At 39.8% G+C, this 18882-nt stretch overlaps 1 protein-coding gene, 1 long non-coding RNA gene and 1 pseudogene across 3 annotated transcripts in view; 1 reads left to right on the top strand and 2 right to left on the bottom strand.

Moving 5' to 3' along the window:
• Positions 1–18882, bottom strand: part of RNF144B (ring finger protein 144B) — a 77844-nt gene that overhangs the window by 11639 nt on the left and 47323 nt on the right. For both annotated transcript variants that reach the window (XM_073877624.1, XM_025891216.2), the window contains one exon: positions 16178–16238. In XM_073877624.1, coding sequence (XP_073733725.1) covers positions 16178–16238 — 61 coding nt within the window. The remainder of the gene's footprint in view (positions 1–16177; positions 16239–18882) is intronic.
• On the top strand, positions 1759–5108 carry LOC112838360 (uncharacterized). The gene is made up of 3 exons (XR_003211957.2): positions 1759–1860; positions 3916–3978; positions 4993–5108. It is a non-coding gene; the product is annotated as an uncharacterized lncRNA (long non-coding RNA).
• On the bottom strand, positions 6702–15284 carry LOC141370099 (alpha-ketoglutarate dehydrogenase component 4 pseudogene; annotated as a pseudogene).

Here is an 18882-nt window from a genome sequence, read left to right as displayed (position 1 = left end):
CACATGCTCTAAAATCAAAAGGTTTCATGAACCATAAAATGATAGTCAGCTATACACTACACCAGCCACATCCAAGTGGCCTGTAGGAAAGAATATGGAGTTGGGGGTAAGCCGACTGTCATTCTATTCAAATGTTTACAAATCTTGTTCAGTTTTCCATTTTTCTATTCAATAACAGACCTCACATTCTTGTCTTATAATGTGACCTTTAAGGGAATATATCATGTGAAAATGATGTTATTTGAGTAGAGTAGCCCTTTTTTCTCTGAACCGATGTATTTTGCGAATTTTAAACCAATGAGATTCCAGTTTTAAACCTCCTAAGGCTTATGATTCTTGTAAATTCCCACACAGGAGGCAAACAGACCCAAAGAGTGGTGCACAAAGGAAATGAAGGCATTAAGTATGAGCTTAGTTTTAAAGGTAATCATTTTACAAATTCAGTATCAGGGGAAATAAGTCCAAAATGTCCCAGCAAACACTGTCTCCATTAATCTCTCATCTAGAAAAGGCAACAATCGGATCCATGATTATAGGTTTTCATTCAAAAAGAGCATCCTTACACATATTTTCTTATCTAATAATTCTGGGGAATAGGGATTGGAGAATGATGAGCCAAATAAAATCAGAAAAGGGAAGCCTATGATTCACAGGTGCTCAGACCCCAAGAGAGATGGACTCTTGAAAGAAATTCCTAAAAGTTTGGGACAGGCTAGTTAGAAAGTCAAGGGGACAGTGACATACACCTATGCTCCAAGGTTTTGACCTTTTCTTTCCACACCATTGATACTTTTTTCCAAAGTCTTATAACTGCTTCACAAACACTAAATCCAAAGAAACAAAGTCTGGTATATAAATTAGAGCTAAGGATACCCACATCACCTACCTACTTAACCACCCATTCTCAATCACGGGTCTTTTAAAAGACTGACAATACAGAAGGGAAAGGAAAGGAAAGGAAAGACACGTATTACAGTTAAACTTATAGCATCCCTGCGGATCACCCTAAAAAGATACAAGGATACAACTTGTCCTCATAATTCTAACCCAAATTATTTGGTGGAAATTCTGACCTGTTTGTTTCTACCAACTTATTTCATGTATCTGGATTGCCACAATCAAAGCAGAAACAATAAATACGGGAGCAGTTACAAATTTTGATGAATTCCCATAAAAAAAAAAAAAACCTTAGGAAGCAAAGCAGCTGATACACAGTCCAATCAAAAAGCAAGGGAAGAGTCTGAGCCACAGAAAACAGTGATGCTCTGTATTCTTCTCCACTCTGACAGTACAGGAATGATCATATGAAGGAGGGTGGTGCAAGGGGCAAAAGGGAGACATTACAGCTTTCTACTTATTTCGTTAGAAGTCTTGCTCTTTAGGGATAGCTTAGAGAGCTTAACCAACACCCAAAGTGGAGTTACCAGGAGGCAGATTTTAACTCTATCCAAAAATGGTATCAGCTACTCAAGACACCTCTATAGGATCCAGGCAACGTCCGTCCCAACTCCTTTCACTCCACCTTGCTGAGAACGCCCACGTCTCTATAGACACAGAACATCGCAGACTTGCGCTCTCAGCCTTCCGCGCAGCCACGGTGTGGTCATGTGACATGGTTCTGGCCAACGGGAGGTGAGGGGAGGTCCGTCAAGGGGCTTCTGGGACTAGATTTCCTTCCGGATCCGCAGGCAAGAGTCTCCCTTCAGTCTGTGTGCCTTTGAACACAGCCGTGGGAAGCTGTGATGCCTGGGCCAGGACAACTCTGGGAATTCTGAGGGGAAAATTACATGAGTTGGAGAAGTTGAGCCGCTACGTCGACCGCACCTGCAACAGCCTACCTCTGGATTTCCTGTGTGCGAGGTAATTCAGTGCCTTCACTGGCTAAGGCACTTCTAAGTCCGGCATTCTGTTCCTTGCAGATGAAAGCATCTCAACCCATAAGGTTACCTCCAGCGACAGTGAGCAAAGGCCCAGGTCAAACAAGGACTGTTCTTCCCCTGCGGCATGTAGTTTTAAAGTCTTTCCCAACCCGAGGTTATAGGTCAGGCACATGGAAATGTGTGGATGCAAACAGAAATAAAATATATACTACACATATCGTCCTGTAGAAAACCTTATCTACCATAATAAAAATTTATTTTTATTATTAACCTTTTTTAAAAAATTAACACACTACGCCAGACTCAAAAGGTTTTTGTGTAGGTTAGTAGACAAATGATGTACATCCATATAGTTGAACACTGTGTAGCTCTAAAATAAGGTGAATCAATGTGACAATATGGAAAGATCCCAAAGTTATATTGCCAATTCAGAAATGCGGATTGAGGAAGAGTATAAATGAACCATGTTTATAAGAATATGTATATATAGAAATGTTTTAACATTTCCAGAATATCTAAGAAGCATAAAAACAGTTATCCTTGAGTAAAGGTCAGGGGTTGGGAGAGGAGGCAAAGATTTACTTTGATACTAAACTTGAATTAATTTTTTAAAAATATTTTATGTATTTTATTTATTTGAGACAGAAAGAGAGAGAGAGCATGAGTTGGGGGGGCAGAGGAAGAGGGAGAAGCAGACCCCCCACTGAGCAAGGAGCCCCACGCAGGACTTGATCCCAGGACCCTGAGATTATGACCTGGGCCAAAAGCAGCCACTTAACCAACTGAGCCACCCAGGTGCCCCTAAACTTGAATTTAAAAAGAAACAGGAGCAAATACTACTTCTATAATTTTTTTTTTAAGATTTTTTAAATTTATTTTTCAACAGAGAGAAAGACACAGCGAGAGAGGGAACACAAGCAGGGGGAGTGGGAGAGGGAGAAGCAGGCTTCCCTCTGAGCAGGGAGCCCGATGTGGGGCTCGATCCCAGGACCCTGGGACCATGACATGGGCTGAAGGCAGACGCTTAATGACTGAGCCACCCAGGCGCCCACCACTTCTATAATTTTTTAAAGCTAGTTTTAAAAGGCCACTATCAAGGGCACCTGGGTGGCTCAGTCGGTTGGGCATCTGACTCTTGGTTTGGGCTCAGGTCATGATCTCAGGGTCAGGAGATCAAGCCCAGCTTCAGGCTCTGCACTTAGTGGGGAGTCTGCTCAAGATTTTCTCTCTCTCCCTCTCCTCCCCTTCCCGCCCGCATCCCACCCGCCCACCCCCCGTGCTTGCACACGCTCTCTAAAATAAATAAATAAGGGTGCCTGGGTGGCTCAGTCCGTTAAGCATCTGCCTTCGGCTCAGGTCATGATTTCAGGGTCCTGGGATTGAGTCCCACATCTGGCCTACTGCTCAGCGAGGAGTCAGCTTCTCCCTCTTGCTCTCACTCTCTCTCTCAAATAAATAAAATCTTTAAAATAAATAAATAAATAAAACTTTAAAAAATTTTTAAAAATAAAAGGCTACTATCAATTCTGGCATATGAACGGCAGACTAATAATTCTGGATCTAAGCTGTCTTCTGGAAAATCATCTACTTTCTGTATTCAAATTTCCCCTCTGTTTCACATTCTTCTCCATATATACAATTCTCATTCTATGCTTTTCCTTTCCCTAAAAATCCTTTCATCTTTAACTGAGTTATAGCCTATGCATTCTTAAAGGACCTTCTTTAAAGTACCTACTACATACTTGTCTTAATTTTGGTGTCACAGAATCCGTATCTTGTTCATTGCTGTGCTCTAGTCACTTCATGGAGATAACCTTTTTCTCTTTAGATTGTAGGCAAGGGCTACCTATTTTATTTGTGTGCTCCAGTCTACCTGACACAGTGATGGGATGCTTCCTGTTGATTTAAAGCAGTCCTTTTTGGTTTTTGCAAAAGCTAGATACACTCCTCTGCCAACAACTGACTTACAATACATCCACTACTAATACCATCTTGAATTGCCTTGCACTGGAATTTATTTTCCATTCTCTTCTAGGACTCTCATCAACAGATGTACATGGCACACTAAAATCATCCAATACTAGTCCTGGGGTTGAAGGTATGTTACGATCATTATTAGACTTTAAATCTCCACCCACCTCAATTAGGCTCTCTACATTTGGAAAGACACCAGCTTGGCAAAACATGGAAATTTACATATAGCACTTTCAAAATTAAACCTCCTTTATGAAGCGTCACTTATAAGGATGACAATGAAAAAAAATTTCTAACATTAAAATGGATAATAATTACCCTTGCTAGAACCCTACTTACTGTCTCCCTGTACCTAACATCCATTTCACCTTCCTGCCTCATGTCAGTCCTTGGATGAGTGATCCACATTCACTGATTCTCATTCCAATCCCCTCATTTCCTCCTTAAGTCTCTAAAGTTTTTATTCCCAGCTCATTAGTAAACTGCTCTCTGAAAGTTAAAACTGCCATCCCTCTACTCATATCTAGCACATGTTTCTCATTCCATCTTCTATCTGATACTCTTGTAGCTCTCTTCCATAAGTCACCAACCTCTCTATTTTTTTCCCACAACCTTCCTTCTCCTTTCACATCAATACTGCTTCCTTTGGTTCCATCAATGGATGGTGTCTAAGATTCAGTCCTGGATTTCTCCGGTATTTACTTGTTTACAGAACCCATGCCATGACTAAGGCTCAATCTTGCTTTAATTTGGACTATTCCAAACTTCTTTAGGCTTGACTTCTTGTGATGATATGCCTGAAAACTTAGGCAAGTGTCTATTACTCATTGTTCATTCAACAAATGATCAATTTGAGGTATTTTTAGAGACCTGGGCTTACAGAGATGAAGATAGAGGTTTGCTTCTCAGAAATCTCAGTGTGAAAAGGACAAGAGATGTTTAAAATAAAATGTAAAAAACAAAACCAAGCCATGTAATAACTGACAGAGCACCCCACAAGATAACATAAATGAAATTATTATTATCTGTGAGCAGCTTTTAGGGGTGGAGGTAAGGAATGTTTAATATACAGAAAGTTTTTTTAATACAGAAATATTTTAATGCTTTTCTTCCTAATGAAGTTTTCCCTTTTAATCAGCTCTAAACTCAGGAAGTAAAACGGGTCGTTCCTAATCACAGTACAAAGCAGATGACGCAAGCTGAGATAAAACACAAAGAGATTAAGTTCGAGAGAGCTAAAGCACCACATAAACAGAGATCAAAAAAACAAAAAACAGTCCCTGGAATAGCAACTCCGTAGGAAGCCAGAGTGTGGAAGGTATAAAAGGGAAAGAACAGTCTCCTTCCAGATATTGGAATAAAGACTCTGTATTTAAGAAGACACCGAGCAAGAACGTTAGCAGTCGCCTCCTAAAGTGGGGTCTTGCCTGCAGTCAAGAACCTACTCCCATCTTCTCTCAACTCTGCATTCAGGGACATCACATGAACCGCCCACTTGAGAAATCAGCCACGATGAGAGTATTTACACCACGGAAACTGGCAAACACTATAAATCAAGAGCCTCCCCAGGCCCCCCCAAACCTGTTTACCAACATATCACTGAACAAACTGAGAGCAAATACTTAAATATATAAACCCTACTTCAACACCGTCAAGTGGGGGGCACAGAGTGGGCAACGAAGGAACAGAACTTAGCACAAGAAGAAGAGAAACTGAAACTACAACAGTGGCAGTTCCTTTAGCCATATTTGCTGGCCAGCCTTTTCCCCTTCCTGAACATTCTACATATAGAAAAGTACTTATACCTGAAGGAACTTCCTGTGTTTCCGATGGGTGCATAGCTTCTTCTTCTAAAGAGCATTTGGTATTTGGTCATATTCCTGTCTATTGTTCATTAATTGCTTTTCATACATCTGACTGCGATCTTTAACTCAGTGAGAGTTACCCTAGAGGACAGGTAGGCTGTTTCTCCCACTTAGAATGATAGCATGTCACAAGTAAATATTTCTGGATCTCCCTATCTGACTTCCAAGCACCCTTCACAGCGCCAGTCAGATGGGATGCACTCAGTACACTCCTGTCCACCCAGCAGGTCAAAATTTTTCCTTTATAAATACAGAGGGTCACGGGAGAAAACAGAGGACAGATATCTACGAATTTAAACCAATTATTTCTCTCAAAGAGAGCCCCCCTTCAGCCACCCTTTATTTGTTTTTAAGTTTTTATTTATTTATTTAATTTTTAAAGATTTTATTTATTTGAGAGAGAGAGAATGAGAGATAGCACGAGAGGGAAGAGGGTCAGAGGGAGAAGCAGACTCCCTGCTGAGCAGGGAGCCCGATGTGGGACTCGATCCCGGGACTCTAGGATCATGACCTGAGCCGAAGGCAGTCACTTAACCAACTGACCCACCCAGGTGCCCTTAAGTTTTTATTTAAATTGCAGTTAGTTAACGTACACTGTAATATTTACTTGGAGGTGTAGAATTTAGTGATTCATCACTTACATACAACATTCATTGCTCATCCTAACAAGTGCCCTCCCTAGTCCCCATCACCCTTTTAACCCATCCCCACGTCTGCTTCCCCTCCAGTAACCCAGTTTGTTCCCTGTAGTTAAGAGTCTGTTTCCTGGGCGCCTGGGTGGCTCAGTTGGTTAAGCGACTGCCTTCGGCTCAGGTCATGATCCTGGAGTCCTGGGATCGAGTCCCGCGTCAGGCTCCCTGCTCGGCGGGGAGTCTGCTTCTCCCTCTGACCCTCCCCCCCCCCCCATGCTCTCTCTCTCTCAGATAAATAAATAAAATCTTAAAAAAAAAAAAAAGAGTCTGTTTCCTGGTTCACCTTTTTTCTCCCCCTGCTCATCTGTTTTGTTTCTTAAATTCCACATATTAGTGAAAGCATAGGGTATTTGTCTTTTTCTGACTTATTTTGCTTAGGATAATACTGTCTAGCTCCATCCATGTTGTTGTAAGTGGTTCTTTTTTGTGGTGGAGTAATATTCCATTGTACATATACACCACATCTTCTTTATCCATTCATCTGTGAATAGACATTTGGGCTCTTTCCATAACTTGGCTATTGTTGATAATGCTGCTATAAATACCTCAGGGTGCATGTGTCCCTTCAAGTCTATTTTTTTGTATCCTTTGGGTAAATACTTCATAGTGCAATTGCTGGATCATCAGCCACTCTTTTAAAGAATTTAAATAAAGAGAAAGCACTGCTAGTTAGACTCTGACATGATTAAAGCTTAGAGAAATGTCCCTCAACACAGGAAGCACCCACAGTAGCAATACGATATCATATGTTTATGTAATGTTTGTTTTTGGGCACAGGTATTTTTTACACAAGTACTTGACCTTGTCCTACAGCTTTGAAATATTGTTCTCGTTATGTAAAAGATACTCGCCAAAGGAGGTGTGCTGTTGTCTTCCTGCTGAACCATTAAGAGCAGAGTAAATAACTATTCTGGGGCAAAAAGACAAATCTAGCCAAATTCCTGACAGTCCCCTCAGCTTTATATTTCTATATTACCATAAGGAGCTAAGTTAACAATGAGTTAACAGAACATTCAAAAGAGTAGTGACTCAATTTCTCTAACTGGAGATGGAGATAGGCTTAAAGAGATTTATCCCTTGCAGTCAAACAGGACACACAAGCACATTTCCACAGAAGTACAGAAATTCATGAAGGACATTTTTTGAATGAGAAGAAAAGGTATATCGGTGCCTCTGGGCCTGAATGTACAAAGAATACTTAAATGATGTATTTTTTTTCTCTGCCTTCTTTATTTTTGATTCATGACAGAGACCTCTCTACTCAAAAGCACACTTTCTGCTTTTTCAACTGGGTAACTATTAATTTGGTTAGAACTGCTGGAGATAAGCCTCTGGAGCTGTTAGATTTGTGAGAGAACCAGATGACACTGAGCAAACATTACTTCTGCTTCTGAGAGTTATTTATAGCTGTCCATTTTTTAAAAACACATTTAAGTCGATAGGTTAAAACCATGAATAAGCAGCCAATCCAATTTTGATCTGAAAGATTTCCAACTTATATCAAAATGATGCAAAAGAAGCAATTTATACATGTAATAAGGCATTTATACATGACATTTTACAAGGAGCTAAGTGAGCAAAGAGAAGAGTCATAGGACATAATATTATGTCCTCTGGCCTGATCCAGATGATGATGATAAGGCCTAAGCATGATGAGAAGCCACTGGTGGGGGATGCCTTTTTTTTTTTTTTTGGTAGTTTTATTAACACAAATACAGTGTACACATAAGCTGTCCAATCATTTTCCTTACTACGCAGTCTGGCATTGGGATTGTTGACCCTGAAGGCCAGCTGGACTGCTCTTTCCAAAATGGCTTTCAGGTTCTTAGAGGAGACATTTTGAGCAATCTCTGCACAGTAAGATTTGTTGCACATCAGCAGCTCTTCAAGCTCTTGACGTTGTAGACTAGGAACTTGTGAAAGCCACTGGACAGCTTGTGCTTTGTTTTCTTGTTGCTCCCATAACCAGTGCTGGGCATCAAGATCCAGTCCTTGATTCTTCTGTGCACCCCATTGTCAATGCCTCTGGGTTTCTACCAGTTGCACTTAATTTTGACATATTGATCTGACTGGTGCCAGATGAACTTCTTGCTCCTCTTTTTAACAATCTTGGGCTTCACCAGAGGTCTGAGGGCAGCGATGATGCCGAATAGGAGATGGCTGCCACCTCCCTGGGCAGCACCGAGGAAGACAGGGGAGTGCCTTCTTGATTAGGGGAGAGCCGTGATATGACTACCATTCTTAGAAGATGACTCTGGCTACTGTAGGGAGAATAGGTGGTGGTGGAACAAAATGGCAACACAGATATTATAGTGATCTAATCTAAGATCTGGATTAGATGTTAGAAGTGAAAGTACTGACGATTTGGAGCATACTTTGAAGGTGAAACAGTCAAGATTTCCTAGTAAAGATGCAGTTGGATGCAGTCATCTCAAGTCAACAAGCACTGATCTAGAAAGCTTCCTGGAATGTAGTATTGTTGAATAAATGAAGAAGCAACGTAACAGAAGTATAAGAAATGGTATCAGGAGATCAATTGCCAATGGTAATAAAAGATAATGGCGGGATACACAGCAAGGTTCTATATTGCTCAGCCCTGCATTCAGATATTTCCCGAGAACAGAAACAACTACTCAGGGAGATTTTTGTATAGGGCATCTTGGAGTCTCTTGGAGAAGAGCACCTCCCAACAGAACAGGGATCCACACACACAAGTCTGGCCAGATTACACTGAAGAGCACATCTGCCCTTCAGATTGCTCATCAGCCCAGCTCCTAGAAGAGCAGCTCCAAGTCAATGTCCATAGAAGCTAAAAGAATCATTTTATTTAAGAATTACTAAAATTTCAATATGCCATTAAGAGCACAATTTTGCTTTATATCTGTCAGGTAACAGGATGTACCACGAATGGAACCTAGAGGCCAGATTACCAGAAAAGGAAAAAACGCTGAAGGGGCATCAGATATTAGCATTCCTAAACTGACACCAAAGAACCAACTGGTGGACATCAGGTGGAAGCCATATTGCTTTACATGAACAAGGGCTTCCTCCCCTCACTCTTGACTCCACCCCAATGAGCTGAGAGGAGTCAGAAGACGGGGCGGGGAGGGGGTTGTATAGTAATAAAAAGTGTTTTAAAAATTTTTGCATTAACCCTGTACAGGTACAGGTTAAAAATATTGTGAATTCAATTCTAACTCCTGGTTCTTGGCCTCAGAAACAGAGTTATTAGGTAGATAAATAAAATGCACAATTATCCCAAAAGTTTAAGGTTTAGTTTCCTCCCCCTTCAAATTTCTATTCCAAAGTTGGAGGAAAATGAACTCATGCATATTCAACTAATCTCTTCTGCATCAGCAGTGATGAAAGCGTCATGTAGCTCTGAGATGGGGGTAAGTTCGGGAATCTAGAAAAAGAGAAACCGGGGGCCAGTGTAAATCATTCCCAGTGGTGCCCCCAACACTTTGACATGAACATGATTTAGCAGTGATTAAATGTAATGGACTTACATCAGAGACAGACAAATTCACAAACTTCAACCAGAATTTACTTATGAAAATTAAAACTGATTACTGGAGTAAAGCTCCATGATTGATCTAAGACTGCTTGTTCATATAAATTATGCAAGGCAGGAAATGCTATTTAAAGCTATTTCTACTTCTGTATTCTGACAATTATTGAGAAATAGAAACATTCTGAGAAAATAAAACTGCCATGAGACCTAAGGGCCATGTCTAACCCCAGTGATTGCCTTCAGTTTTCAAAAACTGAGCTCAAGACCCTTGGTTTCCCCAACCGAAACTATCAGCATTAGGTATGCAGAGTTTGCTTTTTTATTCTGTTGTAAATTCTCTTAACTAACACGAGTGGGTTTTCTGCCACCGTGAAACTGTGCCAAAAAAGATAGCCCATGATTTCTTATTGTGGAAAACATGATACATCCAAGCTAATTATCAGCTAAAATAAAACAGTTTTAACTTTTATGACCCACTGCATTTTTAATTATGCCAAAGTTAATTTGCTTTCTGATATCTCAAAGAACAAAGGTCTTCTGTAAATAGTTAAAATGCAATTAAACTATACTGATCAGAATTAACATCTGCCATAGTAAATAAACTCAAATAGATGCAGCCATGAGGCGAGGCGATGCTGTCAAGACTGCTGAGGAGAAGCACAGAATTTCAAACGTGGAAACATCTGAGTTTATCTAGTCTAACGCTGGTATGTTAAAACCCACAGAAGTTAGGAGTTTGCTTTACTCATGGTTAGTGAGTACATGCTGGGACTGGGCTGTTTTTCCTCCTAGAATACCATTCTCTATGTAAAAACATAATCATGTTATTAAATAGATTTCCATTTCCATTATCAGCACGGGAACCTTTTCTCTTTAAAGCAGCCACTTTGAATGCTCCAGGTCAGCAAGTCACGATCTCCTTGGAGGTAGTCAGAGAAGGTGGATTTATGCTTTGAGTAAGAGCATGAAGGAACCGGATATGGCCGGTGGTGTAAGGAATTCGCTTTCATTATCACGGTGCCATACAATGCTTTATAATTTAGGACAATAAGGGTAAAAACATGCTGAAAAAGATATGGATTAAGATGAAAAGGGAACAAAAGTGGTATTGTTGTGTTATACACTCAGTCGAGGTATGATCTGGATTCTAGAAGATGCCTTCTTCATTTAGTTTAGAAAACTGGGATAAAGATAAGATGGGGTAGTGGTGTAGTGCTGAATAACAAAAACAACAACACAACAATGACAGTAATTTATTGAGTGCGCACGGTGACAGACACACAATATTAACTCACTCTTTATGACAGCCCTAGCATAAGCCTTCCATTATTACGCCCCTTTTATAGATGAGGAAATGAAGTGCGCACAGGGAGAGGCAAACACTTCACACCGTGCCTATCATTTGGGTCCCCTTTAGAAATGTCACCCTACTGATGATAAATGTCTTTTCTTGCAGATACATTCGTTTTTTAGCTGAAATGTCTAGAGGGTACTGTTTTAGATTTTTAGAACTGACCCACAACAAAGAGTTGATGGTAAAGGAGAGGAAGTAGGAAGCTGAGGAGAAAGTGTTAGCAGCCAGAAGCACAGAATAGCTTCATAAGCAAACCCTAGACTTAGTCACACATTTACCGCAAAACACCAGAAAAGCAGGCTCAAAAAGAGAACAGGCGCAAGCTCACACACAGTCACACACACACACTCACACACACACATTCACACCCCCACACACACAATAAGAATGTGCTTGTGATCAGAAACTATGAAAAGGAAGATACCTAATGAGAGGTGGGGAGGTGTTAAAAAATCAAACCAGACCGACAATAAGGTCATTGAAGTATCCCACAGCCCTAAAAAGAAAAACACCAAAAGAAACCAAATAACACACGGAGCTCTGGTGAGATAAAACCTTCAATGATCGGACGCAAAAGAGGGGCAGGGCGCATTTCACCAGGGACAGATAAAGGCACGAGATGAAACTTGAAGAGCCATATCATCAATGTTGAGACTCACAGTGAAAGGAGGCTGGGACAAGTGCTGAGAAGGGACGGCTTTCAGGGAAAGATGAAGCCACAGCTTACGGCAGAGTCTAGAAATGCACCTGGCACACAATAGATACTCAGTCCACAAAAAAGTAGATACTGAAGACGTGAGTGAATGCAGTAGGATTAACAGATAACAGGAAAATAAATTCCTATTTTACTTCACTTCTTTTCCAAGGAGAACACTATGACACTTGAACCATTGGTAGGAGTTTCCAGCAGCTATATGATAATACAAATATCCAAGAACAGACACGTTAACCTACCAAGACACGGAAGCAGTTTGCAATTACAAGTAAAACAGGGTCACAAAAAAATAGGAAAAGTGCTTAAGGAGTAGAGATGGAAAATCTTGACCCAATTTTCAAAAAAAAAAAAAAAAAACACTAGTTTGAAAAAGTAGATTCTGGGCAAGCAGATTCAAGAGACAAGCAAAATTCTAACATTAATCATCAGGCATCATGTGCTTTGAGAACGAGCAGAAAGTACAGCAGTGATCACTAACACATGCCAAACTTAGTATTCTCTTTTCTTTGTTAATATTGGAAGGCTGACACAGAAAAGGAAAGCCACAAACAGGGTAGTAGCCAACGGAAAGTCACAGATGGAAGGAGAGTGGATTCATAGAATAACCGATCGATGCCAAATGCCGTTTCTCCACTTTATGTAAACAGTGATGATTTAGGCTCTAGGATTACTATTCAAAATATTTTTCCCCATGAAGACTTAGATGAAAACAAAGCTATAAAAGGCAAACTAACCATATATGTAACATAAAGCAGAGGACAATTAAAAGACGGATGACAACTAAAAACTGAGAATTTGGTAAGCAATAAGAATTGGGGCAAAACTAATGAAAATTTTTGGAATTCAGATACAGGGCTGATACTGATCTGATTCTACATTTTTCCAGAGCCACAGCAATCTCTACAACTCTAGCTGAGAGTCCCGCCAGTGAGTTTTACTTTCCACCAGTTAAGTCATTTAGCTCATTCACAACATTAGTATTTAAAGCATTCCAAGATTCCATTTTAAACAGTTCCACATAAAATACTCTCATGGCAGGGGCACCGGGGTGGCTCAGTTGGTTAAGCATCTGCCTTCGGGTCAGGTCATGATCTTGGGGTCCTGGGATCCTTGGATCGAGTCCCGCATCAGGCTCCCTACTCAATGGGGAGGCTGCTTATCCCTCTCTCTCTGCCCCTCCCCCCTGGTTGTACTCTCTCATTTTCTCTCTTAAATAAATAAAATCTTAAAAAAAACAACCAAACAAACAAAAAACCTTTCATGGCATTGACCTCAAAGTCACCTAGCTAATAAGTCTTGAGTTTGAGGTAGGAAGTCTACCAAGTAAAAATGAGGTATACAATTTAAAGACTATGCCAATCAAGTAAATTCCATTATGTAACACTGTATTAATTTAAATTTACTCTTACTTCGCATGCCTATTTTCTTTTTTTTAACATTTAAAAATGTATACTTTAATAAGCATATAAACAATTCGGTAAGCTTGTGGAGAAGCTGACCAAGACACATATATTAGGAGATACAATTGTCCATCTAAATTTTCTAGATTTTTTTTTTTTTTGCAGAGTATTTATTCAAATTGTTTACTATATAATTTCACTTGTGCCATTTTGGAAGTCCTTTATGTAAAGACTAGTCTTTCGTCTGATGACAAACGGCAGCCATAAGTGATTATTCTGGTCCTCCACGTTGGATAAATTCAATTTCTTCTTGAGATACAAGTTTCCTTCTGTATTTCTGAGGTAATGTTTTTATCATATCTGCAGTGTCTGGTGGACCCTGATGCATCAGCAAATCTGGGGATTTACTTCCCTTAGAATGCTGTGAAATTGAAGAGTGAGACAGTAGTCCTGCTGGTCTCAAATCTTCTGATATCATTAGGTTTAGGATTGTCTCTTCTGTCACAGAACCTTATTAATGGAGTATGTGGCTTGACTCCCTGAACAACCCTGCTGGCAGACGCCATCCTGCTGCCCATCATGATCCCTAGATGGGGCAGCAGCTCCCAGGGTGCTCGCTAGGCGCAGAGATAACAGGAGTCCTGGGCAGCTGGGGGCAGGCCCTCTGGCATGCCTATTTTCTAATAATAATTCTTTATTATTATGGATGATAATGAAGAAGTACATGAATTGATACTGAAGAATTAACAAATTGCCTTCCAGAATCACCTCAGATCAAAATGTCTCTGGACCTTGGTTTCCTTTCTTATAAAATAAAGGAGTTGAACCAAATGGTCACCAGACTTAACATACTTCCAAACGTAATGTACTCCCATACTTTACAGTAGTAAAAATGTCTAATTGGCAGTTCCTCGAACACTAAACATAGAATTACCATTTGACCCAGCAATTCCACTCCTAGGTATATACCCAAAAGAACTGAAAGCAAGGACTCGAAAAAATACTTGTACCCCAATGTTCACTGCAGCATTATTCACAATAGACAAAAGCTAGAAACAACCCAAGTGTCCTTCAACAGATGAATGGTTAAACAAAATGTGGTATATACATACAATGGAATATTATTCTTCAGCCATAAAAAGAAATGAAGTCCTGATACATGCCATAACATGGATGAACCTTCAAGACATTATACCAAGTGAAATAAGCCAGACACAAAAGGAAAATATTGTATGATTCTGCTTACATGAAATATCTACACTAGGCAAATTTACAGACAGTAAGCAGAGTAGAAGTTACCAGGGGCTGGGGAAAAAAGGGAAATGGGAAGTTATTATTTAATTATAGTTTCTGCTTGGGGTGATAAATAGATGGGAGTGATGGCTGCACAACAGGCCACTGAATTGTACACCTAAAATGGGTGAAATGGTAAGTTTTATGTTTTTGATAGATGTTACCCTAATAAAAAAAAATATGGAATTATTCATTCAGATGTAGAAGCTTAGACACAGTCTATGTGATGCTAGGCAGGTCTCAACTTCTGCAATTGTCACTTTCTTCATCTATAAAATAGGGATAATAAAATCCATGATCAATTCATGGGATCTGTAGTGGGACATCTGCCCAGAACTTGTGAGAAAAAAATAAATTCCATGTATGAGTCAAACTATTTGATCAATTTATAATGCATCAAAGCAAAGATACGCAAGGCCACATATGAAAGACTCACACATGAGAGAGAAATGTTCTTCTTTCCCCCCTCTTACGTCTTAGACTTTACTAATCCAGATTTAAAAGTTAGCAATCAGAAAATTGTATGTTCATGCTAGATGAGAGTCTATTTTATATATGCAATGAGACAATGCGTTCTAGCGGAACAATTTTCTCCTATTTCTTAGATATAGAAAAGCAGACCATTTAGGGGCGCCTGGGGGGCTCAGTCAGTTTAAGCATCCAACTCTTGGTTTCAGCTCATGTCGTGACCTCAGTCAGAGTCCTGGGATGAAGCCCTGCATCAGGCTTTGCGCTCAGCAGGGAGTCTGCTTCCTCCTTCCCTCTCCCTCTGCCCCTCCTCCCGCTTGTGCACGTACACTCTCTCTCTCTCTAAAATAAATTTAAAAATCTTAAAAAGAAAGAAAAACAGACCATTTAGTTCAAGAATGTACAGAGTGTGACAGGAGGGAAATGGCTCCTTAAAAACGATCTTGGTAAAGGATCAAAAAATAAATAAATCTTACAGATAAATAGGCAGTACAAATAGAAAAGCTATATAAATTACCCCAAGGCCAAAGTCAGAAAGAAAACGAGCCTGATAGATTGTAAATCGTATTAGAATGACACACACAGCCATCACTGTGATTACAGGTGTGGTATCAAAAGAACAAATGGTGACTATTACAAGCAGCAGTAAAAATGTTTGGGTCCATGAAGGTTTTGAAGTGATCTTCGAGAGTGGGAAAGCCGGTGGTAAAACCCACTTGAAGGAACATACTGTTTTGTAAAACTATCCAACTTTTGAAGAACTTCTCTCACATGGGCCAAATCAAAAATATACAACAGCCAACATAAGGAAGCTTCTATTTCCTGCTAGTCTGCATTTTTTCTGCCTGTGGCTGAGAAAGCGGAAATGTTACTTTGCAATTACAGTTTTTCCCCTTTCGGAGTGCCCTTGTGGCTTTGTTGACAGCCCACAGCCTCCTGAGCCTTCTATGGAGGTGAGTGTGAAGATGACACACAGAAAGCCGCAACTCACCGTGGGGACAGAAAGAAGAGGGCATACGTACCTCGTTCAAATTTTAACCGCTGGTAAAGCTGAAACTGATCCACAGGCACCAGGCAGGCAATCTGAAACCAGAGATATTAACAAGATGAGGTCTCTGTCCTCACTGGAGCCGAGAGTTCCAGCCTCCTAGGACTTCTCCTTCTTGTCTGGCTTACTTTATACCAGTGGTGTGAGAACTTCTTTTTCTCCCCACAGTTCCCGTGGTAAGACAAGCAGCAATTCCTACAGCAGCCCCAGTCCTCTGCCACGGCTAGGAGTCGCCACTTAAAGCACCCACAACAGGACTCCTTGGTCAAATTCCATCCTTACCCTCAGCAGCTGCTAAGACCAGACAACCAAACTTTTGGACTTCCCCAATTGTGTATATATATATGCAAGATGCTTCTTTATCACTCCACATTCATGTAAGAAATGTTTAAAAGATTATGGTTCTAGCTTTAGAACTCTTAAACAATAAGGTCAGGTAGATCGTGCCTCAGGAATTAATGAAAACCTCATTAGTTTCCTCAGGAATAGAACCTTCTAAGCAACATGAAAATCATTTCTTTGGATGAAAAAAAAATCACTTCAGGGGGCCCTCGGTTGTCCCTCATTGCCATCCGTGTCTTGGTAGAAAAGAAATGCTAAAGATATTTCTTGTGGCTCGATTCCTATTTCCATTGCAGATGGCGATATGAACCAAAGGTTTACGAGTAAATGACAGTGATTCAGACCTAACCAAATGACATTTCAGATTAATCCTTTCAAATTGCATTTCAAAGTCAGATGCAGGAAAAGCTAACTGCTCTTAAACTGGCATTCTAAAAATAATAGTTCCATTGACGTCAACTATATTGATGTTGCTTAAAAGATTTATAACTGAGAAGACCCAAGGATTTGATATTAGGCTTCAAAACATTTAGCAAGTTGATACAGGACACAGGCGTGGGCTTGGCAATTCTGACTTGAAAGCATTACATATCCTTTGGTATAAAATATATCTAGACGGAAGTTCCTACAACTAATGAAAGGAAGTCTGCTTTAAGAAAACAAGAGTAAAAAAAATGAGGCAGTTAAAAATTGTACTTAATATAGTACATTTTAAAAGGTATTCAAAATCGAATCTTCCTTCTCACAAAAAAAATTCAATTTATTTTGCAAATGAATTAAACAAAGTTAGCTAAAATGTATGAAGGACTGCAAAACAGGCAAGTTCAGTCTTCTCCATTCCAAGTACAGTAAAACATAAATTTAATTTAATTATAACATTTTTCTCCAGCTGGGAGGAAAAGGTTACATTTTCATCTGGCACTTTAAATAAATCACTGTAAAAAAATTATGGTTAATTTTATATGATGTGTGTTGTACCATACTTTTTTAAAAAGTGTGGTTAGACTTTTATTACATTGAAAGCCAGTTTTGTTTCATCTGTTATAATAACATCTGGACATCTTTCCGAAAAGACAAAGGTGTCTCAAAAAAAATTCTGAGTTGGGAGACAGAAGACACAGGTAACCAAAGGGATGGGAGGCATTGAGGAATCTGAATTCAACTCCTGACTTAGTCACTGCTTCATTGTGGTAGAGAGCAAATAATCTAATACTACTTCAACTTTTGGGCCAAGGTGACTTGGAGATGATGTTATCTGGGCCCGAGAGACCTCAGTGAGAGTCTGTATATCTATTTTTAACCACCCTCCAAAAAAAGGCCTTTGATTCTATGGGACAGTCCTGACTCTACTTGCCCCTATCTAAAACAGTTTCTGGACTGATGAAGAACTTCTTCAAACCCCTCAAAGTCAACTCCTAAAAATTCTGATTTTTTTCCAATGACATGCAACATATGTATCAGCTATGTCAAATACAATTGATGGAAGACGAAGCAAACAGGAGATAAAGTACTTTAGACACAGATGAAATGCTAATGAGAAAAGTGACACAAATTAATGCAGTAAAAAGTCAACAACAGTAGAGATGGATGTTTAATTTTAAATTAGAAAGATAAATTTCATCAGAGGACACATCACTGCCAACAGGAAAGTCAGAGGTCTCTAATTTTTTTGGTCTCGTACTCTACTTTAAATCTCCTATTTATTATTTTTTATAGATCAAAGACTTTTATGGAATTAAGACTTAATAAGGTAAATCAATTTTTTCTTTTTTTTTTTTTTAAAGATTTTTTATTTATTTATTTGAGAGAGAGAATGAGATAGAGAGAGAGCATGAGAGGGGGGAGGGTCAGAGGGAGAAGCAGACTCCCCGCCGAGCAGGGAGCCCGATGTGGGACTCGATCCCAGGACTCCAGGATCATGACCTGAGCCGAAGGCAGTCGCTTAACCAACTGAGCCACCCAGGCGCCCTAAATCAATTTTTTCTATTGAAATTTGTGGTGGGAAAAAAAAAGTTAGTTCCATCACCACCATTCTCTTCCCAGACCCCACCACTTAGATTTGTACCTTCTCAGTATTCTGTTTGACAATGCACCAAGGGTACAGAAGTGGCCAGAAACTTGGGGAGACAGATGAGGAAAGGGGACAGAGAAGGAACTTAAACTACCCAGAAGGCAATAAAGACACATGAAGTTTGTTTGTTTGTTTGTTTTTAAATCTACTCCTTGGGAAAAAAAAGAATCGACTCCTTGATCTTACCATTTGTTGGCTTTTACAGATTAGACTAGTTCTCTGAAATGTTTGTTATACCCATGGCTTTAGAGAAAGCTGGACCTTGT

Source organism: Callorhinus ursinus, unplaced genomic scaffold (assembly GCF_003265705.2).
Source record: "Callorhinus ursinus isolate GAN/ISIS: 27379988/994484 unplaced genomic scaffold, GSC_fseal_2.0 scaffold26, whole genome shotgun sequence".
NCBI lineage: Eukaryota > Metazoa > Chordata > Mammalia > Carnivora > Otariidae > Callorhinus > Callorhinus ursinus.
Note: the sequence above shows the minus strand (reverse complement) of the source record. Positions and strands in the feature narration are given on the sequence as shown.